Source organism: Bos taurus, chromosome 1, assembly GCF_002263795.3.
Source record: "Bos taurus isolate L1 Dominette 01449 registration number 42190680 breed Hereford chromosome 1, ARS-UCD2.0, whole genome shotgun sequence".
NCBI classification, from domain to species: Eukaryota; Metazoa; Chordata; class Mammalia; order Artiodactyla; family Bovidae; genus Bos; species Bos taurus.
Window position 1 is genome coordinate 129,639,887 of NC_037328.1, and position 27,579 is coordinate 129,667,465.

A 27,579-nucleotide genomic window follows, 5' to 3' on the forward strand; every position below is an offset into this window, starting at 1 on the left:
TAAAAAAAAAAAATTAAAGATTTAGATTGACATCCAAAGATTCTGGAGAATTCACAGCGTGTGTGTTTGTTGCTCAGTCATGTCTCTTTGCAACCTGACCTCTTTGCAGTCTGACTCTTTGCAACCCCATGGACTATAGCCCACCAGACTCCTCTTTCCACCAGGATTCTCCAGGCAAGAATACTGAAGAGGGTTGCTATTCCCTTCTCCAGGGGATCTTCCTTACAGGGATCAAACTCCGGTCTCCTGCATTGCAGGCAGCTTCTTTACCATCTGAGCCACCAGGGAAGCAAGAAAATTCACAGGCATTAAGGTCAAATATCAAATATGATTTGGCTAGAGACTGAAAACTTAATAACATTTGTAACAAGGATATGAATGTAACAGTTCTGGTATTAGCCTCTGTTTCTACATCATTTTCACAGGCCAGTAACATTTTGGCTTGGGTGCCATTTTATGTACAGAGGTTAGCAGGAGGTGGGCTCAGCACTTAGATTCTTGCTGTAAAATGAAAAGCTTAGGAAATGAAATACACTATTAAAGGACATGCTCCCTTTTGCTTACAAATAGTGTCTAGGAAATGAATAAGATTTTCTTTAAAATATCAAGGCAAAGAAAAGGTGTAAATGGAGTAGCTGCAACAAAAACTGGACAGTAGTGAACTCTGCATGGTGAGTGTGCTGAGTTCCTTGTACTCTCCCCTCTACTTCGGTTTGTTTGGAATTTTTTGTAATAAAAAGATAAAAAATTATTCATCTTTTCCTTAAAGACAACAAAAGAAAGCTCTGAGCAAGTGTTGGTTAAGTGTCTGATGCATGTTTAAGCTGCACTGGGGGCCATGACTAAGGCACAACAGCCTCCTAAAGCTGCTATAGAATGGACGTTTGTATGTATGCTTCCTTTTGGAGAGCATGAACAGAAGTTCTGTCTTTACCCAGGATCTAGACTGGTTGCTTTTAAACAGTCTTTTTTAAACCACAAAGACTTCTGTTCAGCAGACTCTTGGGAGGAAACCAATATGTCAGTAGATAGAAGGGAGCTCCTGTGGGGGAGGGGTGTGTCCACGTTGTATATATGTATGTATGTGTGTGTATACGTGTGCACACACACACCCTGGGGAGTTGCAGCTCAGGGGTGAACCCTGCCTGCTACCTCCTGTTCCCATCAGGGCTCCCAAGTAGGTGTGCAGAGACCCTGGGTTTCCTGACAGTTGGCTGAGATGCCCGGACTGGCCATATACAATACAGCTCTTGCTTCCCACTTAAGCGAAGAAATGTGGCCAGCCTGAGATCCGCACCTCTGGTCTTAAGTCCTTGGCCTTGTTAAAGAAATGAATGAGTCTGGCTGAGCACCTCATAACCTCCACAACTCCTTGTGCCAACAGATATTGATTTTGCCACCCGCAAGATCGCCCTCCATCTGACTCAGACGAAGATCATTGAGCAAGATGGCGATAAGTTCAAGACGCAAACCAAGAGCACATTCCGTAACTATAATGTGGATTTCACAGTTGGGGTGGAGTTTGAAGAGCATACAAAGGGCCTGGACGACCGGAAAGTTAAGGTACTGACCGGGCTAGAGGTTTCACTGGCGTGCTCTTGGTGCAGGGGCTGGGTTTTGGCTTTACAAGGGAACAATGACTGAAACAACCTGGAGGCATCAGGAGAGTGGCACCAGGATGGACTCAATGATGCTGGATAAGCAAGTATTGAAAGTTTAGTGGGAAGAAGCAGGCTGGTCTCTGAACAAAGCTTATAAGCCAAGGAGAGATTAAAGGATACTGACCTCTCAAGTATCCAGAGTAAGAGACTGACTCATAGACTGACATGGGCCTAGCAGGCAAAGGGAAGAGGGCCAGGGGGAGACATAGGGAAGGATGATAATGGTGCCAAATAAACAGCATAGCTTCATCACAGGGCAGCCCTCCTCAGCAGCAGCCAAGCATTGCCATAGAGGATGAAGCCCTCATGTTGCTAGAGTTTTTATTCTTTTCAGGAGCTGTTGAGCATGCATATGTTCTTACATGAAATATCTCCATTTTCGATGATCCCAACTGATTTATCTATTTATCTTTTAGAAAATTGCAATGCAAACCACACCCAAAAATCAGTAGACTAGATGAAGTCAGGCTTTCTCCAATCCTAGTAACTCAGAGAAATCTCTGTCAAGTTTGCATTTTCAGTCTCAGCCTCACCTTAACTTGCAGGACATAATCAAGGAAACCCTCTGTGCATCAGAAGGCAGACTTCCAGCTGCTTAAACTGTTTGAATATAGGGAGGCACCTAAGGCAAGCAGACGACTGAGCGCAGAGTGGGAAGTGATCTTCAAGCCTGAGAACTGGAGTCTGCAGAAGAGGCAGGCCCTCACCCAAGGGGCCTTCAGGAATAAGGCAGAAATTGGTAGTAGCAGGGAGAAGTGGGGTGGTGGTGGGGAACATGAGGCCAACAGCAGGTCCTTCTCTCCTCCTGTGTCACCTCATGGTATCACAGCCCAGTGACTGACTCTTGTACTGTCCACGCTCATGCTCAGTGTGAATGTCTTTGGTTTTCCAAATGCAATTACCTGGGTAGTCCCAACAAACACAAATGGGGAGAAATCCAATCTCAGTCATGTCCACACTCACAATCAGTGTGAACGTCTTTGGTTTTCCAAATCTAATTGCATGTGGGTAGTCCCAACAAACACAAATAAGGAGAAATCCAATTTAAGGGTGCCCACACCCAAATCTTAGCATCATACAAGTGCCCTGAGATTGCACAGTCCAGCACAAGCCCGTGCAGTTCATACAGGAGTGGGCAGCTTGAAGCCTCATGGTACCCACTCCCTCTCTGCCAGTGCGGCCACCAGGACCTCTCTCTTGACTCCCAAGCTGAGGAGAGCTGGACTAAGGCTCCTGTGCCCAGTTATCCATGCTCTCACCTCCACAGAGAGCCAGCCTCTTGGAGGGTCACAAGGAAGCAGGACCCACCAGCCTGTGCTTCCCCTTTCCCTGTAAGCACCTCTCACCCCAGAGTCCCACTCTTTCTGGTGCTTCCAGGAGCTCCTTCAAAGTTGCAGATCTCAACTCTTCCCCCAGAGCTCTGGCTCCTCTCCTGGCATGTGGAGGAAAAGAGGTCATCATTCTCTGAGGACGACTCTAAAGCCAAAAAAGCAATATTTTATTTCTCAATCAAGTTGTCCTGAGACATTGATCATCTCAGCCATTGAGTCTGGGTTGAATGGCGTTTAATGCCCCTGCTGAAGAAAAGTGGGAAATGGAAAGCACTTTGGAAATGTTTCCATCAGAGCAGTCTTGGCAGGAGACCCGAAGCTCAGTCCTTGTGGAATCACTCCCCCAGGGTTTGCTGGATCTTCAAGGCTTTTCTGAACTGTGTAGCTGCAAGGCCAAATCATCAGACACCAGAACTGATAGGAAGATTTGTCTCAGGATTTTTGCATCCCTCTGCTGTTCTAACCTAATCAGTTCTAAATGATTCATTTTCCCCTCACTTCTCAGTTTTGGGTGTGGGCTGTTGAAAAGCAGGCCTGTCCTCTGACTCATTCTTTTATCACCTTTGATGTTGAAGAACTCACTTTTGCTGAAATAGATCATGTCCTTTTGATCCTTCATGACTCTTAAAGGACTCCATCTGATTATGCCTACCCTTCTGCCTCTCCCTTCCGCACACTGTCCCCTCTGAGAGCCATCCATCCTCTCTCCCAGGTCAGCTCTTAGCCCTGCAGAGAGAGATAATTCTCCTTTCTCACTTCTGGTTGATGTTTTGCCTGCAGCAAAAACCCAGGGCTGATAAACATACATAACACACACACACATACACAGACACACACACACACACACACACAATGGGGAGGGGCTGAGAAGTACCCAGACAGTTTTCCCAGCCTCCAGCATGGGCTGTTCCCATGAGAAATACAACAGAGCAGGTGCCCTCAGCACTACCTTCTTCTTGTAACCTAACTACAACCCTTTAGCTGAAGAGGGAGGGGAGAAAGTGGGTGAGTCTAAGTCTCTGATTAATTTCTATTGCTCACGCTTGATAGCACACCCGAGTGCACGCAGAAATTGCTCTGTATGCATGTGCACGTTTGCGTGTAGTGCTCCTCTACTCCTCGTCCTCTTAATCTCCAGGATCTAGGACATCACTTTCTTAACTCCTTGGTCATTTGCATGAGCCCCTCTGAAAATCTCGTCCAGCAGTTTGGAGGAAAGAGGCTGGGGGTAGGGTTGCAGCAGAGGCCCTTCAGGGCCCTGCAGGGCCCAGTTCTGTGATGTCCAAGGACAGGAGTGATGAAACCACATTGATCATGCATTTGACTCTTTTCTGAGGAACTCAGGGACCGCCTTCTTCCTTCCTGTGGGTTGTATACATTACTAGCTTCCTACACTTACTTATTTCTGAGAATTTAAAGCTCTATCAAAAATACACAAGCTAGGGAGTTTTGGGGAGAATGGATACATGTATAGGTATGGCTGAGTCCCACTGCTGTCCACTGGAAACTATCACAACACTGTTAATTGGCTATACTCTAATATAAAACAAAAAGTTTTAAAAAATAAAATACACAAGCTATCCAAAGTAAAACAAAACTAAGAAGCAGTAATTGATGTTCACGCCACAGAATGTCATGCAGCCATATAAAGGAATGAAGTGCATTCACACGTACTATAACATGGATAAACTTGGAAACTGTTATGCTAAGTGAGAAGACAAAGCCAAAAGGCTACATATTGTATCATTTATACGACATGTCTAGAAAAGGTGAATCTGTAGAGACATTAATGGTTGCCATTACTAACAGGTATTGGGTTTCTTTGGAGAAGGCAATGGCACCCCACTCCAGTACTCTTGCTTGGAAAATCTCATGGACGGAGGAGCCTGTTAGGCTGCAATCCATGGGGTCACTAAGAGTCAGACACAACTGAGCGACTTCACTTTCACTTTTCACTTTCATGCATTGGAGAAAGAAATGGCAACCCACTCCAGTGTTCTTGCCTGGAGAATCCCAGGGACAGGGGAGCCTGGTGGGCTGCTGTCTATGGGGTCGCATAGAGTCAGACACGACTGAAGTGACTTAGCATAGCATAGCACTGGGTTTCTTTTGGGGTTGATGAAAATGTTCTAGATTTAATTAGTGGAGATGGCCTTACAACCCTGTGAATATACTAAAAATGACTGAATCATATGCTATAAAAGGCTGAATTTTATCTTATCAGAATTATATCTCGATTAAAAAATAATGGTAAAGAAAACAGATATAAAGATGGTGGTTAGAGTCATGATTTTGAGAGGACCCATGAGAGCCCAGGGAAAACCGACTCTGCAGGAGGGGCCCTACCTGGGGAGGCAGGAGGCAGAACTGCCGCTTAGAAGAGAACAGATGTACTGGGGAGGGTTTTAACATGCTAATAGTGTCCTTCACTGCTCATAATTTAAAGAGCTGTTACTTTCCTTTAAATAAAACTTATTTCGGAGTGATTCAAATTTACAGAGAAGTTTCAAGAGTATAACCAAGACTATCTGTACACTCTTCACCAAGAGTGACCAATTGTTGACATTTTGCCTCATTTGCTTTATCATTTGTTCTTACTCTTTCTAGTATATACACATTTTTTTCTTTAACATTGACACAATACCTGTATCTAATTTACCACAAAAGGTTGTTGTTATTGTTGTTTTCTTGTGGCCATTTTCAGGGGCCTTAATGACTTCAGTGTCTTATAGTCTCATAACATGGCTTTTGCCAGCTTTTTCTAAACGTGTTTCTGCAGAAACACATTCAGGTAAGCAGATTCATTGACTGGCTATCATGGGCTGTTTTTAATGGTGTTAACTTTGTGGGCTTCCCTGGTGGCTCAGATGGTAAAGTGTCTGCCTGCAATGTGGGAGACCCAGGTTCAATCCCTGGATCAGGAAGATCCCCTGGAGAAGGAAATGGCAACCCACTCCAGTACTGTTGCCTGGAAAATTCCATGGACAGAGGAGCCTCATAGCCTATAGTCCATGGGTTCCCAAAGAGTCGTACATGACTGAATGACTTTACTTTGGACACGGTGATGGGGAAATTGCAGTGTGAGGCCAACTGCCTTTTCTAATTTCCTACAAGTCATCCTCTTCATCTTCATGGAACACCACTCTCCCTCTTCTGCATGGCCCAGAACCAGTGGTTTTCCGCTCTTATATCCATCTCCTCAAACTCAAGATCTGTGAAGGCAATTGAATCTCTTTTTAAAGCCTCTTCCAATGCATGGATAAAGGACACCAACTAAAAGCAAATTGAGTGGTGGCATTTTAGTTCCTATAACCATTTTCTTCTCCCTTCTGATTGTTTGCTTCATGTAGGAGTGTAGCTACAGTATTATAGGTATTACCACAATTCATTAGTAACCAATTTACTCTGGGGTCAGAATAACTTTTAGTTAATCTTGTTCCCTAACATGAGTTATTAAAAGAAGACATTGGGACAAGCCCTCATGCGCCAACATTTTTCTCCTTTGTTCCTTCCACAAATTTGTTAAGCCCCTACTACCTGTGAGGCCTGGGAGCTATTGATAAATAATGAATCAGACCCCCTTTCCTGCCCTCAAAAATCTCACAGCCTCTTGAAGTAACAGACAAGTAGATGACAATTACCATCTAGTGTCCATGTTAATGGACCCGTGTACACTCCGGTGATACCAGAACTAAAGCAAGAAGGCGGGATGACTAAGACACTGTCAAGAACTATCAGTGAAAAACATATACACATGCTCATTTATTTCCCCATGTGGATTTATCCTCAAGATTCCATTTCAACAAAATCATTTAATCACAGACTTATTCAGCAGTGCTTCTCAGGGACCTCCTATATGCTGATGACTATGCTGAGTCTGGGGCTGAAGAAATGAACAGCTGCCATGGCCTCTTCTTTTATGAAGTTTATTGTCTATTGGAGACAGACATTCCTTCAGTCAACATGCATTAGGTGTCCTTGGTGTGTAAGACAATATGGGCTGGGGGACTAGAAGACACTGTCCTTGCCCAAACAGAAGATGTGAGTCCTTTCTTGTCTATTTGGGAGGAATCTCTGGAATATTCCAGATAATAAATTCCTTCCAAAAGGACAAAAAGAACAACCTATGAATTAAGTTTCTCTAAGACATTAAAAAATGTGAGGCTTGGGATGGCCCTGAAGGAAGAAGAGATATATTTTCTTTATTAAACATGTAAAATTTTATCGCTAAATTAATTGGGGGAATATTAATATATATACACATTAAAAAAAAATTAAACACTAAAAAGTGAAATTCCTTCCTATCCTGGCCCCCAGCCCCTCAGTTCCTTCCCCAGGGACAACCACTATTAAAGATTTTCTTGCCTCCTTGCAGAGAACATATTCAAAACATATGCATGCATCCCCAATCCCTCTTTCTTTCATGTACATGGCCTTCCTCCTTGCTTCTTTAACTTAAACTATACACTATGGAGATTGTGCTTCTCCATAATATAGAACTGCCTCCTCCTTCCAAGGACTGCAGAACAGGGAGGAACCACACTATATTTAACCAGTCGCGCACTGATGGGATTTATGAGGCTTCCAGGCCTTTGCTGTAACAAACAATGCTATGATGGGCTGAGGAGTCAAATAAGGAGAAATAAAATTGTACATAAAATATTTAATTTGGTCAAGGTCAAATATTATTTTAGAAATAGGTAGACTTAACAATCTGTAGAAAACAGATTTCTACCAAAAAAAAAGATAGACCTGAAGTTGCAAGGACAGTGAATTAAAATAAACACACAGATTTGTTTATCACCAACTGGGTTTGCAAGATAGAGGGGAAATAAATGTCTGGTCCTTAGCATAATATCATTCATAGAGGTATAATATGGTTTGCACATACTTGGAAGAAAACCAGCTCACATCAGGGTCATCCTTGAAGAATGGCAGTACCTACACACCACCACTGCCTGGATGGGAATGATATCATCACTTCATGTGCAAGCCTAATGTGGGCACAGAGGTGGGTGGCTTGGAGGACCACTTAGGGATAGCACAGATTGTCCTTAGGCAAGTAATAAGACGGTAAAGAGGGAAAAGAAGGAGGAGAAGTGGGGCGGGATGTGAACTTTGTAAATATATAAATTTAATAAGAGGTTGGAGCCTTTTGTGGCATCTCCAACCCGCTGGTCAACTCAGCCAGGTTGTCCATCACAAGCTCTGCATCTCTGCTACCTTCTCTGTGCTAATTGGTCAGCAGGGCTGCCTGGAGAAAACCCAAGACCAAGGGAAAGTCCACCTCCTGGTTCTGGATGACAAGGTTAACTTTGGAGTGATCCGTGCAGCCCCCTGCTAACTAGGGAGTTTCCCTGCCTTTATTCTTGCCCTCCAATGGGCAGTCCTCCAATGTGTTTCCTGCAGGGAGAATTCCCAGAAGTAGAATTTCTAGATCAATGTTATATTTCCAAAGGTAATGTAAAATTGCCCTCAAAAAGATTCATACCGATTTATATACCCACTGGCCCTGTATGAGGGCCCATGTTTCTCAGCATCCCCTCCAACTCAATGTGTTATTAGACTCTTTGATCTTTGACCACAGGATGAATTGTATCTGAAAAACAAACAACCTTAAAATGTGCATCTCTCTTATTGTAAGTGAGGTTGAATATGTTTTTTATGTTTAAAAGCCACCTGCTAGGGTGGTTTTGGTTTTGGTTTTGTTTTTTTTGCCTGTACTTTAAATTTATTTATTTTTAATTGGAGGACAATTGCTTTACAATATTGTGTTGGTTTCTACCATAGATCAACATGAATCAGCCAGAGGTAAACATATATCACCTCTTTCCTGAACCTCCCTCCCATTTCCCACTCCATCTCAACCCTTCCGGTTGTCACAGATCACCGGGTTTGAGCTCCCTGCAAAACACAGCCAAACTCCCACTGATTATCTATTTTACACATGGTGATGTATGTTTCCATGCTACTCTCAGTCTGTCGCACCCTCTCCTTCCCCTCCTATGTCTACAAGTCTGTTCTTTACATCTCCGTCTCCACTGCTGCCCTCCAAATAGGTTCATCAGCACCATCTTCCCAGATTCCTGTGTGTGTGTGTGAGTGTGTGTGTGTGTGTGTGTGTTAACATATGATATTTATTTTAATCTTTCTGACTTACTTCACTCTGTATAATAGGCTCTTAGGGTGTTTTTTTTTCTCCTTATAAGTTGTTGGTTTGGTGTCCTGTGTTGAATTTCCTATTAGATTAATGATCTTCGCCTCATTGATTTATAGGAGGGCTTCCCTTGTGGCTCAGCTGGTAAAGAATCTGCCCACAATGCGGGAGACCTGGGTTCAATCCCTGGGGTGGGAAGATCCCTTGGAGAAGGGAAAGGCTACCCACTCCAGTATTCTGGCCTAGAGAATTCCATGGACTGTATAGTCCACAGGGTCACAAAGAGTCAGACATGACTGAGCAACTTTCACTTTCACTTTGCATATAAGGAAATCAGGTCTTTGTCTGATATGAGTTACAACTACTTTTCCCAGTTTGTTATGTATCTGTTGACACTGGGGTATTTTTCCCTCCCAGAAAATTTACATGGCAGCATAGTTAAATTCATCATCATTTTCCCCCACTGATCTAGAATACTGTCTTTACCACATGGTAAAATGGAAGAATAGAAATCTTTCCAAGAGAACAGAACTAGCCATGATTAGCCGGTCTGGCTGGAATGAAGAGTGTGTGTGGAAAGGAGTCTGGGGCGGGGTAGGGAGGGTGATGCTGGCATGGCTGTGGCTTGAGGGCTCTGCCCTGGAGCCAAACAGGCACCCGAGAGTGGCTGCAGGGTCTACAGCTGCGGGTTACTTGCGTTCAGTCCCCATCAAGACCATGTGTTTGATTTTGCCTGGAAACCTCTCATTGCAGACTCTGGTCGTCTGGGAAGGTGATGCCCTTGTGTGCGTGCAGAAGGGGGAAAAGGAGAACCGAGGCTGGAAGCAGTGGGTTGAGGGGGACAAGCTGTATCTGGTAAGTCTCAGGGTCCACCTAGCTCCCCTCTACTGTGCTTTTGTCAACTGCTGGTTCACCTCGCCATGCACTTTGACAAGAAAAATGGCCCTCCCTCCTCCCCTAAGCACCAGCCAAACAAGTGTGGTCATACAGTTAGAAAGTCATTCCTTTCTGGCTCAGGGGACTCCAGGAGGAACTCTATATGGCTATTTCTGTGAATGGCTGCAATTAAAAGGAAAGTTCAAAATGCTGAGTTAGGAAGCTGAAATCCAAGGAGAAATGTAGAGAGTCTGTTAAAGACCAGCTAGGGAGAAATGTGAGGCACAGAATTAAGAGGCCCTGGAGGAGGCTGAGACCAGGCCTCAGTGATGTGAGCCTCGGAGGAGCGGGGTCACCATAGGGGTGGGATGTCGTGGGGACAAGTTGTACTGCGGGCCGCTGGGCCTGGGAACTGCCTGTAGACGACAGGCACTCCCCTCCCATCCTAAGGTACATCCACCTGATCCCAAAATATTTTATGTTAATTTGGCACCAGAACAGAGCAGTTGGAACGATTGCTGATTTCCTTAAATAAATTACGCCTGTCTAGATAGCTTAATTTTTCACACTTCAGTCTTTAAAATTGATGCATCCAACATTCAAAGAGTGAAAAATCTTTCACTCCTTCATGCATTCAGTCACTCATTTGTTAACTGAATGACTCATTCAGTGGATGGCTCTTCACTCGTTCATTCATTCACCTGTAGAGTCAGGCAGATACCTGCCTCCAGCGTCAGTATTCAGGTCACAGGGTGTCCTTCAGAGCCAGTCTTGCCTCACCTGAGATCTTTATTTCAGAGGCAATGTCAACCAGTGATGAATGGGAGGGAGTCACCATGTTTTCCATCGATGGTTTTCCCTACATGCTCTGGTTTGGATGATAGATTTTTTTAATTGTAGTACAAACCCTGGTGGTCCCTGTGGCTAAGACAATGGATTCATTGTCAACTGGAAAGATTTTTGTAGTTGTCCCACACTTGTGTTTTTCCTCTCCCCTCAAAGGGTCATGAGATGTGGGTAAGGCGTGGGGACTCCCTCTGTCCAGATGAAAGGCAGCATCTATTTTACCCAGGCAGGCCTGGAGGAGTCCCTCTACAGCCCAACCTACCAGAGGCCAGAAAACCCCTCACCAGGCCTTCCAAACACTCCCCTTTCAGATCCTTCCCTTCACCGTGGCTTTGCTGCCTTTTGTAAATTAAGCAATGTTGCTTTAATGATGAGAGTAGGAGAAATCCCGCCCAAGAGGGTAATTTCTTTGCATTTTTCATTTTTATAGCTGTTCAAGCTCAATTCAAGTGTCAAAATCAAATTACTGCTACCTGCAGGGCACGCCAGCTGATTTGGTCTCTGAAATGCTCTTTGCCTGGAATGACTAACTGTTCTCTTTATTCCAGCTCCCCTCCTCTCCGACTCAGACACCCAGAGGGCTGGGGGTGGGTGGAAGAAAGGCCTCGCTTGTTAGTCGCTCACCTGCTTTTTGGTGTTGCAGGAGCTGACGTGCGGCGACCAGGTATGCCGTCAAGTGTTCAAGAAGAAGTGATGGTTTGAGGAGGGCCTGCTGAGCATGCACTCCATGCTCGCCATGAAGGGTTCTCTGCCAGCACTGGGGAGCAGCCATGGGGACCCCCCTGGTCCTGACAGAGCCTATTAAGATATCTGGGCCTCTCCCACTTCTGAGATGGTCCACACTATGTCTATGGAGTGTGTTTCCTCCCTGAATAAATCTTTTTTCTCTTTCAGTTCAGTTCAGTTCAGTCGCTCAGTCTTGTCCGACTCTTTGCAACCTCATGAACCACAGCACACCAGGCCTCCCTGTCCATCACCAACTCCCGGAGTTCACCCAAACTCATGTCCATTCAGTCAGTGATGCCATCCAACCATCTCATCCTCTGTCGACCCCTTCTCTTCCCACCCTCAATCTTTACCAGCATCAGGGTCTTTTCAAACGAGTCAGCTTTTCGCATCAAGTGGCCAAAGTATTGGAGTTTCAGCTTCAACATCAGTCCTTCCAATGAACACCCAGGACTGATTTCCTTTAGGATGGACTGGTTGGATCTCCTTGCAGTCCAAGGGACTCTCAAGAGTCTTCTCCAACACCACAGTTCAAAAGCATCAATTCTTCGGCATTCAGCTTTCTTCACAGTCCAACTCTCACATTCATACTTGACTACTGGAAAAACCATAACCTTGACTAGATGGACCTTTGTTGGTAAAGTAATGTCTCTGGTTTTTAATATGCTGTCTAGGTTGGTCATAACTTTCCTTCCAAGGAGTAAGCATATTTTAATTTCATGGCTGCAATCACCATCTGCAGTAATTTTGGAGCCCCAAAACATAAAATCAGCCACAGGTTTCCAATGTTTCCTCATCTATTTGCCATGAAGTGATGGGACTGAATGCCATGATCTTAGTTTTCTGAATGTTGAGCTTTAAGCCAACGTTTTCACTCTCCACTTTCACTTTCATCAAGAGGCTCTTTAGTTCTTCTTCACTTTCTGCCATAAGGGTGGTGTCATCTGCATATCTGCGGTTATTGATATTTCTCCCAGCAATCTTGATTCCAGCTTGTGCTTCTTCCAGCCCAGCGTTTCTCATGATGTACTCTGCATAGAAGTTAAATAATCAGGGTGACAATATACAGCCTTGACGTACTCCTTTTCCTATTTGGAACCAATCTGTTGTCCCATGTCCACTTCTAACTATTGCTTCCTGACCTGCATATAGGTTCCTCAAGGGGCAGGTCAGGTGGTCTGGTATTCCCATCTCTTTCAGAATTTTCCACAGTTTATTGTGATCCACACAGTCAAAGGCTTTGGCATAGTCAATAAAGCAGAAATAGATGTTTTTCTGGAACTCTCTTGCTTTTTCGATGATCCAGCAGATGTTGGCAATTTGATCTCTGGTTCCTCTGCCTTTTCTAAAACCAGCTTGAACATCTGGAAGTTCATGGTTCACGTATTGCTGAAGCCTGTCTTGGAGAATTTTGAGCATTAAAAAAAAAAGACATCTATATGAGTTTTAAACAGGAGTGTGTAACAGTAACAGACACAGTCTTCCTTCCTTGAAAGCTGGCATTAAACCAAAATCAAAAATCACTCCTCTTCTTTGAAACCCTTTAGTCTATTCCCATTTATTTCTAGAACTGTCAGTTTTATTCATAAGCGTAAGTGATTGGCTACATGGTGGTTTTCTATGAAGCTTTTGTTATTGTCTAGTTTTTAGTTTAGTTTAGCCTTGTTTGTTTGTTGTTAGTTTCTGTGTGGGGTTGTTTTACCTGGAAACATTCTCTGACCAACACAGCAGCCCCTATTAATTCTTGGACATTGCCTATTTGAGATTCATTCCTTTGGATAGCACATCTATGTCTTCAAGATTCTATTTTAAGAAGCATATGCCTTCCAGTTTGTTCTTTCCCTGGAAGAGCCTGAGTGGAACTACCTCTAAAAGCCTCTGCAGGTCTGCAGTACCAGCTGCTCTTGGTTCAGGTCAGCCCTTTGCCCTACAGCTCCAGGCAGACCAGCACGCTGGCAGAGAGGTCACGAAGCTCTGCGAGGTAACCTGAGTTCAGGTCCTATTGCGCCACTTCTTACCGGGGTCACCATAGGCAGATCATTTGACTCTCTGTCCTTGTTTTCCTCCTCCATAAAATGGAGAAGATAAAAATAACATCTTCTCCACTGGGATGGGTCACTGTGAGGATTAAGTAAGTTAATACAAACAGATTGCTTAGAACAGGACCTGGAATGTGTAAGGGCTCTCCTAGCTCTAGTCATTATGTAGAGTTACTCCCTCCACAACCCCAGGGGTCCAGATGAGTGGATGCTAAATAGCAAGAGGTCAGCTCCTCCAAGGCCTCTGGTGCTTCCAGAACATTAGGTTCGTTACTCTGAGCGGTACACAAGTGGAATAGTGCACCTGAAACAGCAGAGTAGTTAACAGGGATGGATTTAAGGTGGATCATTCGTGGGGTCCTGGGAAGGCATCTCCTCACTCCTCAGTAATGAGGATCTCACAATCAGACAAGCCTTGCCTTTGAAAAGTAGGCTCATGCCAGGAGGGGTAGCATGTAGTGTTAGCACACTCTGGTATGATTTGAATGATCATTGATCCCAAACATCCTAAATGGGTTTGGGGATGGAGAGAAAGGCTGCCAGCTGCCTGAGTGACCCAGGGTCAGTCTTGGCTCAAGCCCTTGTGACAGGAGGCTGTGACATGGGCCTGCTGGCAATCTGTGCTCCCCCAAAGCCATGTGATGTCCAAGGAAGTGACCCATGGAGCTTCACGCTGGCTAGGGACCCAGGGGAGGTGGGAGTTCTCCCCATGGTTGAGAATTACTTATATATTACTTATATTTATTAGTAATTCTTGATCCTAGTTTCTGCAAAGTGTATTCTAGGGAATGGTAGCCCCCCAAGATTCTGTGCAAATCTTCGTGGTCAAATGAACTTCAGAACTGCTGAGAACTACATCCTCTTCTTGGGAATGCAGAGTGAGAATTAGTGTCTTTAAAGCCCTGCAAAGGCCTTCAGCCAAGAAGCTTGACCTTAAACCCCAGCATTCCCTTCACCCTGTAGTGTTTCCTGTCCACAGGGTGTTTTGGAAACACTGTACATCTGCACTCAATGAGAGAGGACAAATGACTTCATTTAAAACCCTCATTTCCCAAGTGGGATTTTCTCAGTATATTTTTTTCCTGCAAATGGAGAGTAACTGAATTACTTTACATATGGTGTGAAAGACTTGCTGTGGCAGTATTCATGCTACTGATCATTCTTTTTCAACTAAAATGCATCTGAACTCATCAGAAATGGTCAAATGAGAGGTACCCATTTTATCTATGTTTTATGATTTTATTTATTTATGCTTTAACTTTATTTGGCCACACCATGCAGCATGTGGGATCTTAGTTCCCTGAGCAGGGATCAAACCCATGTCCCCTGTATTGGAGTGTGGAGTCTCAACCACTGGACCACCAGGGAAGTCCCTAGAGGTGCCTATATTAAAGCCAGGGGAAATATTTGGGACCTTGGCTAGTCGCCCAGTCCTGCACTCACTGTGAGTGAGGTAGAGGAAGTTGCCTGCCTCTTGTTTCTGTTCTTTCAGCCTATTTGAAAACCAAATCATGACAGGATTGCCTCGCCCTGGTACTGACAAGGCTGTCTGGGGACAGAGTGGAAGGGGTTACGCTGGTGGGAAAGATTCCCAGACTTTCAGGACCCCAGCCTTCAAAGTTGTTATAAGGCTGGGGTTAACTATAAGGCTGGGGTTAACTGTAAACCTGGGAGCTGAATCTTGAAAGTTAAAGAGAACTTGTCACATGAAAACCTCAGCTCACAAATGAGCAGCGCTGCCAAGTGGCTCAGTGTGGACTTACATGTCAGCCCTTGGATCAAATCCTGCCCCATCTCCCTGTAGCTGTGTGACAGTCTGGCAGTTACTTCTCCTCTCTGAACCTCTGTCTATCAGCAAAGTGAGGAATATGGACTGTGATTCATGAGGAGTAGTCAGGATTGAGTAAGATCTTGGCAAGTGACTGAAACAACAGCCAATATCACTATTATCCAAACTTAGACCAGTGGTTGGCTGGATTCATGGATTCAAAACCTGCAGATGTGGAGAGTCAACTGTATTATGACATTTCATATAAGGGATATAAGCATTTCCAAATTTTTGTTTCCATGGGTGGCCTGGAATCAATCCCATGAAAACTAAGGGACAAATATGTGTGTATAAATATACAGATGTATATAGATATATGAACTTCCCTGGCAGCTCAGATGGTAAAGAATCTGCCTGCAATGCAGGAGACCCAGGTTCAATCCCTGAGTCAGGAAGATCCCCTGGAGAAGAGAATGGCAACCCCAACCCACTCCAGTATTATTGCCTGGAAAATCCCATGGGCAGAGGAACCTGGCGGGCTACAATCCACGGAGTCACAAAGAATCAGACACGACTGAATGACTAACACACACATGTATGTATACACATTCTCCATCCCAGTTCCACATATTTATATGTACATATATAATAAGTGATCCCCTTCATTAAAATTATTTGATTTCTAAAAGCTTTAACCCTAAGATTCTGACTATAGTCCTCCAAGTAAAGATCACCAGGAAGACTTTGATTAGAAACACAGATTCCTGCCCCTCCCTTTCAAGATTCTGGCTCTAAGGTCTCAGGCACAGTCCAGAAATGTGCGTTGTTATAAGCTCCCCAGGTGAGCACCCACAGGTGCTTGGCAAGCACATTGACAAACACTACCTTGTTCAGGGAAGCATGATTGATTCACTTTACATACACACTATCAAGCAAAAGCCAGGCCCATCTCTGCAGGTGGCCAAAGGTCATGTGAACCACCCACACAGTTCTTTCTGCTGTGTGGAATCAGGACTGCTGCCCATGTGGCTGAGCCCTGTAACAGAAGTGATGTCACACTCTGGAGCCGGTATGTGACAGGGGAGGCATTCAGGCCCTGGAGGATGATGGTGGATGATGGGGACAGGGCACAGCAGAGAAGGAAGTGGCCGAAGCAGGAGGCAGAAAGGCAGCGAGGGCTTGGGGTGGTGGTCGCGCCACATCCACCTGTGATGGTAAGTGAGGAGCTGGGTGAAGAAGGTAGTTTCTCAACCAAGGTAGGTTATGAAGGCCTTGCTGGGCCTCAGTGGGAGCATCATGGGGGTCAGTGCAGGCTTCTGAGAGCCAAGTGATGTGATTCAACTCATAGGCAGCAGTGATGCTCGGCCACTGTTGGCAGGAGGGATGGAGGTGAGGAAAGGGACTCAGGCTGCTGCAATAAGTCATTCATATGAAGAAGCAATGAGGGACCCATATTAGGGCCAGGGGGTGGTTTTAGGATGCAGGCGAGGAAGATGAGAGAGGCTGGGAGGGGCCCCTGTACTAGGTGGTGGTTGCACGAAGCTCTGAGAGGAAGTGAGGCCACAGGATGGTGTGAGTTTGGGGAAGAGGGAGAAGGAGCCTCAATGCAGCTTAGCAGCCGAGGGGAGAGAGGGCCAAAGAAGGTCGTGGGCTTGGGTTAGGCCTGCTGCAAAGGACGTTGACAGAGCAGTGACTGCAAAGCGCATGTGCCTTTCCCATTACCCACTGCCACGCTCCAGTGGCCAAGTGCCACCCCCTACACCTTACCTCCCTGCTGGGTCAGGAGGCCGGGCTGGGGCTGAAAGAGGGCCAGGCTGCAAAGACACTTTTGAGGCCAGGAAGTGATGATGACACCAGGAGGGAGGCCAGAGAGGAGGAGAGGGAGAGGGGGGAGAGAAAGGAGGGGACAGGATGGGAGAGGGGAGGGGGAAGGGCAGAGGGAGGAGAGGGGAAGGGCAGAGGGAGGGGAGGGAAGAGGAGAATAAGAGAAGATGGGGCAGGAGGGGGAGGAGGAGAGAGGAGGAGGGACTTGGGATGGAGCCCCGGTTCACCTTGAGTAAGGGCAGAGAGATGCAGACACAACCTTGACTAACCAGGCAGAGCAGCAGCTGAGACACACCCCAGAGACTTTCTCTAGTTTTGTTCCCCCTACACACACCCTGAAGCATGAGTGCGTGCTCGGTCACTTCAGTCACGTCGGACTCTCTGTGACCCCCTGGACTGTAACCTGCCAGGCTCTTCTGTCAGTGGGATTCTCCATGCAAGAATACTGGAGTGGGTTGCCATTCCCTTCTCCAGGGGATCTTCCCAACCCCAGGGATGGAACCCGAGTTTCCTGCATCTGCATTGCAGGTGGATTTTTTACCACTGAACCACCTGGGAAGCCATAAGCATAGGAAGTTTTATTTAAATGAAATTGGCAAGTCAATACAGAGCAGGTATGTTTACAGAAGCTCAATAGACCTGGGTCCTTAATTGGTGTTCAGAGAGGGGATACAGGCCACTTTTGTTAAGTACCTCATCAGTGCTAGAACACTCTCTAAGATTAGGACAGAGGATCCCATTTTACAGAAGAGGAAAGCTCTGACTGGCTCTAACACTCACGCAGAACTTCACTTCTGGTAAGGCATAGAGCAGAAATGGAACCCAGGTGGGTCTGTCACCAGAGTCAGAGACCTTTCCTGGGGGAGGTGGCCCCTGGCAGGAACAGGGTGGCTCTCCCCATTCCTTGATGTCCAGATCCATCCCAGTAGGATGCTCAGGAGACCAAAGGCCATTTCTTCCTTGTTATTTGAAATCAGGTTTTCTTTTTCTTAAATTAACATTCACTATGTCTCTTCCAAGACTAAGTCTGTGGACAAGACGTCACTGGAAGTGACTTGTTTGCATTCTCCCGGTTGGGGAGTTGGGTCACGCCTCTGTAAAGAGCCTGACAGAACTGATGTACAGAGCAGGCTTCCTGGAACTGATTTTTCCACTTGAACTGGCTCCTTTCACTCATGATTTGTGATTGGTTAGAAGGTCAGGGGTTAGGGATATTTAATTTTGGCTCACTGATTACATTGGTTATGTAGATGGATGCAGTGAAAAGCTGGGGCTTAAGAAAATGAAATAGAAATGAACTAGACAGAATTTTCAAGAACTTCCAAGATTTGGTCATAGATTTTTCTGGGGCTGGCCTCACTTTAGTTGCTCCTCATGCTTCTTGGATTGCCAAGGTTATGGAAAGTGAAGGGGCACCAAGGAGAAAACCTGGAAAAAATGGTCAAATTCCACCTTTTTTTAGAATATTCTAACAGAAAATGCATTCTGCCAATAAGAGATTAGTGAGCACCTGCCAGGGTCAGAGGCTGGAGACACAGATGAGTCAGTTTACTCCTGTGAGGGAAGCAGCCTTGCTAGGCATTTCTTATGAAGGGGATTTGGTACCGGGAATTGCTTACACAGAAGATGGAAAGCTTAGAAGCCTAGTAGGAGATGTGGAGCATCCAGAAGCTTGGCAATCGCAGGAAGCTGCCAGTACCACGTACAGGGATGGATGCATCAGGAGGAACATAGTTATCAGAAGCCAGAAGCCAGCTGCCGGGCGGGGCTGGACCACAGCAGGAGGAGCTATCAGAGAAGGCCAAAAACAGAAGATGGAAGAAGAGATGGAGAATCACCCTGTCTTCTTCTTCTTTCCACCTTCCAATCTCCCATCAGTCCTCCCACAAGTAGAAAGTAGCCCAAAGCCTGCTGCCTGGAAGCCTGGGAAATGGAGTTCCCTGCAAGGCAGAGCAGCACAGGGAAAGGAGGGGAAGGCATCTGAGAGCAAGCGGGCACGAGGGGCACTAGGGGGAGTGGCACCCAGGCGCTGCCCTTCAGGAGCTTCCAGTCTGACTCAGGCCATCTCTGCAGTACAGGGAAGAGGGGGAGGGTCATCATCAACTGACCCCTCCTGTGCCACAAGTGTGCCAGGTGCTTTCCGTAGGGAGGTAGATCTCTTAATCCTCAACACAACGTTGCACAGCCGTTCCATCCCCACTTTCCACAAAAGGAAACTAAGGCTTGGCAGGGCAGGGAGGGTGACAGCCAGGCATGGTGGGGGTGGGGAAGCTTTGGGTACAGCCTCACAGAGCTTAGGCTCCTGTTTGCATCTCCCGTGCCTGGCTCCTGACATCCATCACTCTCTGGGCAAACGTGACCTTTTCCAAATGCAGACAAACCTTAACCCCAATCTTAAAGGACGATGAAATTAATAAAAAGAAAGCACTTACTGAATTGAAACAAAACAGACTATTTTATTCACCTTACTTTTAACTCCTATTAAGTACTTAAAAGCTCAATGGAAACGTTTTATTAAAGTTCACTGTTTTAAACTTTAAAAACCATGGAAAGTTCTCTAAAACTTCCCTGGAGCCCAGATCCTTGGCTCTCACCATAACTCCACAGGCCACACCACAGCTCTAGCAGATCTGCTTACGTGTGTCCAGGTGAGTGTTGGGTGTGAGTGCCTCTGAACCCTTTCTTTGTGGCACTTTTCAAATTGGTAACTGCTTAGCGATTTGGAATTCGTGTTCTTTGTCATTCGCATCCTCCTGGATCACAGACAAGGGCAGAGGCAGCTCTGGTTTGCATACTGCTCTCTGTAGCCTCCATGCCTGCTGCTGCCTCTGCCCTTTGCCTGTCTGCATCGCAGACGTGGTCAGTCAGGAAGTATTCATCGGGCACCCTGGTGCCAGGGCCTGTGATAGATGCAAACATTTTTCTTCATCAACCTATTCATTCCAGGAGTGTTACTGATCATCTACCAGGCCCAGCAGGCGGACACTGATGGGACAGAGGGAAGCCAAGCAGCCATGTTACCTCCTCCCACATTTTTGGCCTCACAGCTTTGCAAGGCAGGCATCATTATCCACATTTATAAATGCAGCTCAAACAGGCTGAGAAGGATTCCAAAAGCACACTCCTGATTTGGAAGTGACAGAGTCGGGCATCTCTTCTCCCTGCTTGACGCTGCTCCTCCTCCTTACTGGATGGGGCAGGAGGCAGAGGGAGAACCTGCAAATTAACTAGAGAAATCAGAAGATGCTGCTGCTAAAACTTTCCTGGTGGTCCAGTGGTTAAGACTCCGTACTTCCTCTGCAGGGGCTGCAAGTTCGAGCCCTAGTCAGAGAATTAAGATCTTGTAGGCAGTGAGGTTAAAAAAAGAAGATGCTATTGTTTTATGTGTTTTCCATAATGTTGTTGTTGTTTAGTTGCTAAGTTGTGTCTGACTCTTTGGGACCTCATGGACTGTAGCCTGCCAGGTTCCTCCGTCCATGGGATTCTCCAGGCAAGAATACTGGAGTGCGTTGCCATTTCCTCCTCCAGGGGATCTTCCTGACCCAGGGATGCAACCCAAGTCTCCTCCATCGGCAGATTCTTTACCACTGAGCCACCAGGGAAGCATGATAAGAGAAGAAAATAAAAAGCCCTTATAATCTACTATCCACAGATAAACAAGATCTTGTCTGTAAGGCCTGTGACCCAGAGCCTGGCAGGTAACAGTCAGGCAACAAATCTAAGACAGTAGTCTGTAATTCCTTTTTTTAAAGAATAAAATGGCAGTATTTTTTAAAACCAGAAAGGAAAAATTTTGCCCTCCAGGGAACATTCAGCATTGTCTGGAGACCATTTTTTGGTTGTTGTAACTAGGGGTAGAAGGCACCAGGGATGCTAACACCCTACAACACACAGGACAGCCCCCCCAAAAAAAGTGTTGTGGCCCCAGATGCCAAAAATGCCGAGGATGAGAAGCTGGTCTTATGGAGACTTCTCTGGCAGCATTATTTCTTATTACATTATTTTCAGCAGACATAGAGTGATCGATTCCCTGGGTGATGATCTAGAATTAGTTGGAAGGCTTTTTTTTTCCTTGTAATCTAAGTATAGGATTAATCGGCTTTACCCCAGCTTCACAGATGGGCTTCGGGTGTTGCCACTGTCTGTCTCATCCCACGTCCCCTCTGTTTTCTTGGCTCGCTCAGGGACCACGGAAGTTAGACAAGACCTACTTTTTTGCAGAGTCAGGACTTCCAAGATTTAGTTCCTATATTTTAAAAAGGATTTCTTCAGATCAGATGACAAGTTAAGTATGTATTTATTTATTTTTGGCCACTCCATGAAGCATGCGGGATCTTAGTTCTCTGAAAGAAAAGTGAGAGTTGCTCAGTCATGTCTCACTCTTTGTGATTCAAGAGTCGACCCAAGAATTCTCCAAGCCAGAACACTGGAGTGGGTAGCCTTTCCCTTCTCCAGGGGATCTTCCCAACTGAGGGATCGAACCCAGGTCTCCCGCATTGCAGGCAGATTCTTTACCAGCTGAGCCACAATGGAAGCCCAAGAATATTGGAGTGGGTAGCCTATCCCTTCTCCAGGGGATCTTCTCAACCCAAGAATTGAACTGGGGTCTCCTGCATTGCACGCAGATTCTTTACCAACTGAGCTATGAGGGAAGCTGACCAGAGATCAAACCCGTACCCCTGCAGGGGAAGCTCGGAGTCTTAACCACTGGACCGCCAGGGAAGTCCCTAATTCCTATTTTTAAGTGCTTGCCCTGTCTGAGTTCCTTCTCTCCCTGTTGCAGGCCTGGAGACCCCTCTTAGCCCCATTAAGACCTTGGGGGAATGTTAATGCACTTCCAATAACGGGAAATCTGAAAGCCCGTGCCATGTGACGTGAGCCCAGCCAGATTAGAACAACTTCAAATCCCTTTGGACTCAAGGAACAATGGCCTTGTCAGAATTGCAGGGATAATTAGAAAATGTGGTGCTGCTTTCTCTAATCAGAGTGAGGTTCTGGGACCGCAGAGGCATCTGCAGGGACATGGCTACATTTTCTCTAACAGGTGAGACTACAGAAGACCTTCCATGGTCAAAACTCGAGTCCCTTGGCCAGAAGTCAGGTCCGCAGTTTGCTGTATGTTAATTATACTTCAATAGAGCTCTTTTGGGACCTGGTTATAACTCTGGCTGTTAGGGTAGGGATTTCAATAAAATTCACAGAACTGAAGCTAAGATGTGACTTAGTGGTCATCTGACACTCCTTCCCTGCTAGAAGCCAGAGAAGGGACTTGCTAAGATGCCTTAGTGATGAGGACGCCGGGACTCAAATTCAGATTTTCCCAACTTTCGCTCCACAACGCTTCCCAATTACGTTTGGCTTAAGGAGAATAACCTCCTCTTTGAAGACTTGCTGCCCGCTCCCATGTTCTTCTTTCCAAATGAGGATCACAAGGGAGAGCACTGGGGTCACTAAAAGGGCCACTTGACAAGCATGAAGCATCTTTCAGTTTGTGCAGCGTTTTCATACTTGTGTGCGATCTTCGTGAAAACCAGGAAGAAAAGGCAGGTAGTGTCACGATCCTCTCGGCAGAGAAGAAAACTGAGGCCCAAGAGGGTCAAGTGACTTTTACCAGGTCACTCCAATGCTTAGAGCAGAGCCGAGCTTCAGATGCAGTTCTCCTCGCTCCTCTGGGGACCACATTTGCTCCAGCCCCGGGAAATCCAAAAGGCAGGAGAAACCCCAGAGTGCCCAGAAATTCCTGATGAGGGCCATCCAAGTTTGGGAGACTCTTTGGAAAAGGAGAGAAAGAGCCTGAAAGAACCAGGCACTCACTGACCTGGAGGGTGGACGTCTCAATGACCAGAGGAGCCCGCAGCCTCCTGTGGCACTTGGAAGGTACAGGGAAGGGGGTGGAATGGATAGTCCCTGATTCTGGTTCTCTCATCAGAATAAGAAGGAGGAAAAGGCCATACACACCCATCTCCCTGTACCCCTCCAGGTGACAAAGATCAGGCCCCACCAGCCCACAGGTGGACTCTGCTCCTTGAGTACTTTGAAAACCAGCTTGTCCAAAGTCCTGTTTCCAATCCCTTATTTTGTACCAAACATCAACAGAGAAACTTCATGGAAGGAACCACATCTTCTAATGGATGAGTCAGTGTCTTCTCCTTGATGGCATTGATGGTCCAGCTGGGAGCACCCATACAGATTGGCTCAGATCTGCTCAGATGGGCTTCACTGCCACATAGCCTGGAGTGGGGGTGGGGAGCAGCTGCCCCAGCCTCCCTGCTTAGGAATGTGCTTCTCTCTCCTCCCTGTCCCCTTCCTATCACACCCACACTATAAGGACTTTGTCATTAACTGATAGTGGGGAGTCATGAGACAAAGGTACTCAGAGGTGGGAAGGGAAAATGTGAAAAAGCAGAACCTGTGGGTAGGAAGCAGAGGAAGAGCTGGGTGATGGGGAGCTGCTGGTTAAAGGTTAAGGGCTGGGGGCTGGGATGAGTCTAGCACCAAAATTCTAGGATGTGCAGGTGATGGGGTTGTCCCAGAGGGCATTGTTATGTACCAGTCATATACACAGCAAAAATTCAACATCTCTGGGCCTCCATGGGGCACTAGATCACAAATGAGCTCTGAGTGGGCAGGGAGGGGAATAAAGACCTGCTGCTGTTTCTCTACCGGTGTGACCATGAATGCATTTCTTCACCTCTCTGAGCCTTGTTGTGGCAAGTAGGTAGACTAATCCTTGCCCACCTCTCAAGGTTGCCATGGGTCTTTGTATGATCAGGCCACTCAAGATGTCCCTTCTCTTTCTCTCCGGACATCCCCTGCCTGACTAGTGCCTGCCACACCTACACCCTCCGCACAGGATCGACCTTCCTGAGTGCTTGCCTCAGGCCCCAGCTAGTGGTTGTTCTTATCAAAGAGGCTGTGAGGAGCATGCCCCTCTGCTGGTTTCCCTGGTAACTAATGAGCCCACCTGTCATCAATTCCCCTATAACTGGCAATCTCCCCTTCCCCTGGGGAGCGGAAACTGCTGCCATGTCCTGCCTCCACTGCACACAGTGGGGTGTTGCTGTAAGTCCTTGCTTCAGATCTCTATTGCTAATTCTGGGCTCTTTCTTTGGTCTTGAAGCTGGACAGCTCTTGCAGGCCTCCTGGGTATAGCCTAACACTCTTCAAGAAGCTAGAAGATGTCATAGTCCTAAAATTCTGGGAGTGCTTCCCGTGAACTACAGTAAAGCATGTCTCTGTTAGGACATGCTGGAGAGTTGCTTGCCCACCCAATCTACAGTTCTGCCCTGCGCCCCTCCTAGTTCAGTCTCAAGTTTGTTCTGGGACCCACTCACCTCTAGAGGGAAACTTATTGATTTTGGGGCACCCTAAGTTGCCCAGTCAGGCTGAAACGATTTACATTTCATGACTGGGGAAGGGGACTCTTGCACTCGTCCCCCACCCTCACAAGAAGGCAGAGACTAGCCATTTTGAAGAAAAGCATCTTGGGAGGATGTCCACAGCAAGGATGGCAGAGCCCAGACACAAGGACAGCCTGCATTCTTGACAACGTCATTGAGCCACCTGTAGCCCCTCGCCTGTGTAGCTGAAATTTGGCCTCTGTATCCTGACTCCAAACTGAATCTCAAGGACAGAGTTCTGGATGAAGTAGAAAAGAATAGCTTTATTGCTTTGCCAGGCAAAGGGAGACACTGCAGCCTAATGCCCTTAAAAATGTGTGTCCCAACCTGGAGTGAGGAGTGAGGAGTTTTATAGAAATGGTTTCAAAGAGGGTGTGACCAGTTCATGGACCTTATTCTGATTGGTTGGTGGTGAGATGAGTGGGAGTTAGTATCATCAACCTTCTGGTTCCAACTGTTCTGTGGTCTGCATGCTTATGGGCAGCACAAGTTAACTTTTCCTACCTGACAGGGGTTTCAGTAACTGCAAAACAACTCAAAGATACTGCTGTGTGTATCCTTTGATGGGAAATCAGGACCCTGCCCCAAGGCTGCACTATTTCCTCCTTCGTGTCCCCACATCCCCTCCCTTCCTGATTAACAACCGTTTGAACCTGCCCATTGGAACTCAGGGAAGGTCAAGAAGTCTGAATGAAGCCTACCTGTAAAGAAAGAAACTTTGTGGGGTGAAGGGGTGGAGAGAGGAGCAGAAAGGCTTTCACACCCAGGAGCCCCACGGGGTCCTGCTCAGTTCCACCTGTACCTCTAAAATTGTGAGAAAACAAATAGCCTTATGCTTCAAGCCTATTTGAATTGGAGTTCCTGTGACTTGCTACTCAAACATCTTAACTGCCCGCAGTGATGGTGTCTTTCTCCCACTAGCCACTGAAGCCATCCCAGGTGCTGCTGGAAACTGCCACACTTCTCCACACACACTAGGATGCAAAGCAGTCACACGGTGTTGGGACAGAGCAAGGTCACCACCCCCCACCCCCAGGATCAACGGTCACTCTCAGGTCCTGCTCTTACCCTGGCCACCCCTCCTGCCAGCCTGCCTTAGGTCCTAGAATGCCTGCCCCAAATCTCTGCTCCCATTCTGTTCCTGAGTCTTCTCTAGACCTGGATTGAACCCTGGGCTCTGATGCATGAAGGCCCAGACCCTTGCCCTAGTGAGAAGGCTCCCCGCTTGGGCCCATATACTTGCTTCTACTCCAGACCCAGGAGTCCACATAACTCAGAGGAACCCTCCATCTTGCAGGAAGCCCCAGCTCCTATCCTGGGGTCAGTGGCAGCCACTGAAGGGCTTCAAGTACTACAAAAGACATGTTTTTATAGCTCCATGTTTAGAAAGACCCTACTGGTGGCCATGTGGAGGGTGGACCACGGAGTGGGCCCAGTGGGCCTGTGTCTGGGCCTCCAGGCCCCAGGGTCTGTGTAAGGCTGTAGATTGATGGATCCTCTCTGGAGTTAAAACTTTGACATTGAGCTATCCTTTTGAAACGAATAGTAATATAGTAATAGTTTATAGTAATATAGTAATAGTAATATACTATATAATAGTATGTTATATAGTAAAGGCTACCATTTGTGAGTACTTACATATGAGGCACAGTGCTGGGCCTCTCCCATCCATTCCCTTCCTGAGTCCTCACAATAACTCAGTAACCATTTTTCGTCCGCATTTTATAGACAAGGCTCCCTGCTGTTCAGAAAGTTTAAGTAACCTGTCTAAGTGCCTCCAACTGCAAAGCAGCAGACCCCTCAGTAAGCCCAAATCCAAAGCTCCCATTGCTCTTAAGCAAGTGCTGGTTCGTCCTATACATCAACAGCACATTTCATAGTGCAGGAGAGGAGAAGTGTTGGCCAATGGGGCTTTTTGAGGAGCACGCTGCCACATAAGCTTGCATTTGTTCATTGTTCACTGGGTGCAGAGCTTTCCCTGAAGAGGTCTCAGGGCCCTTCAGAATCTTGACCACCCCTCCTCTGCCCTGAGTGCAGGGATGTGAAAGTGATACATGTGAGAACAATCAGCCCCTTTGTATTTAGGTCATGCTCTCTTTATGGGTGGGTATGATGCAGGGGGGAAAGGATGCCAAAAAGTCCTGAGGCTCTTGTGTATCCAAGAGATGGGCCCTGGGTGAGCAAACAGTTCAGTCTACAAGCAAGACACCTGCAAACACAGAGGAGGGAGAAAGTTTACAAATTCTGTCTCCTTCTGGATTTCTGAATGCCAATGGGAAATTCTGCCAAGAATCCAGCCAGACCTCAATCAGTAATGCTGTTAGCTCTCTAGAACCTTAGATTTTGTTTACTTTCACTTGTCTTTTATTTTTGCTCATTTACCACCGTGCTTTAAAAATTGGTTCCATCCCAGGTCAAGGAACTGAGATCTCACATTTGACAAGGCAACTAAGCCCTCAAGGCACAACTACTGAGCCCATGAACTGCAACAAAGAGCCTGCATGCCGCCAAAGACCTGATGTGGCCAAATCATAGTTTTTAGTTTTTTTAAAAGAGAAAAGAAATCTTCAGCTGATTGCACAGCAACATCCCTGATCAGCCCGTTTTGGCCGGGTCCTGCCTTCCCCTGTAGTATTTCCTCTGATTCAGAGGCCAGGCAGGCCGCTCCAAAGCCTGAGAAATCCCTGAAGAGTCTAGCTGAACCCCAAGCTCCCAACCACAGGCCTTTCCCTCCCTGGTTTCAACTTTGTTAATTAAGAAAACAGACCGGGCTTGGTGTGAGGGAGACTATTGTGCCTGCCTCTCAAAAGCAAAGGCACCGCTGTAAGAGCCAGTTGGCATGGCGACTGAGCCAGGAGGATGCTTTCAAAATGGGCAATTTAATTTAAACAATCATTGAGTTTTTAAATAAATGTCACATTCCCATAATTGTGAGGACAGCTAATTGGGCA

General features: G+C 46.4%; 1 protein-coding gene and 1 non-coding gene across 4 annotated transcripts in view; one reads left to right on the forward strand and one right to left on the reverse strand.

Moving 5' to 3' along the window:
* RBP2 (retinol binding protein 2) overlaps positions 1-11,769 on the forward strand; it is a 31,399-nt gene extending 19,630 nt beyond the window's left edge. For all 3 annotated transcript variants that reach the window (XM_010801560.3, XM_010801561.4, NM_001101259.2), the window contains 3 exons: positions 1,385-1,563; positions 9,903-10,004; positions 11,515-11,769. In XM_010801560.3, coding sequence (XP_010799862.1) covers positions 1,385-1,563; positions 9,903-10,004; positions 11,515-11,565 — 332 coding nt within the window. In that variant the 3' untranslated portion in view covers positions 11,566-11,769. The remainder of the gene's footprint in view (positions 1-1,384; positions 1,564-9,902; positions 10,005-11,514) is intronic.
* Positions 5,679-5,807, reverse strand: LOC112448321 (small nucleolar RNA SNORA33). Its single transcript, XR_003036688.1, has one exon. It is a non-coding gene; the product is annotated as a small nucleolar RNA SNORA33 (small nucleolar RNA).
* Positions 11,770-27,579: the final 15,810 nt, after the last annotated feature.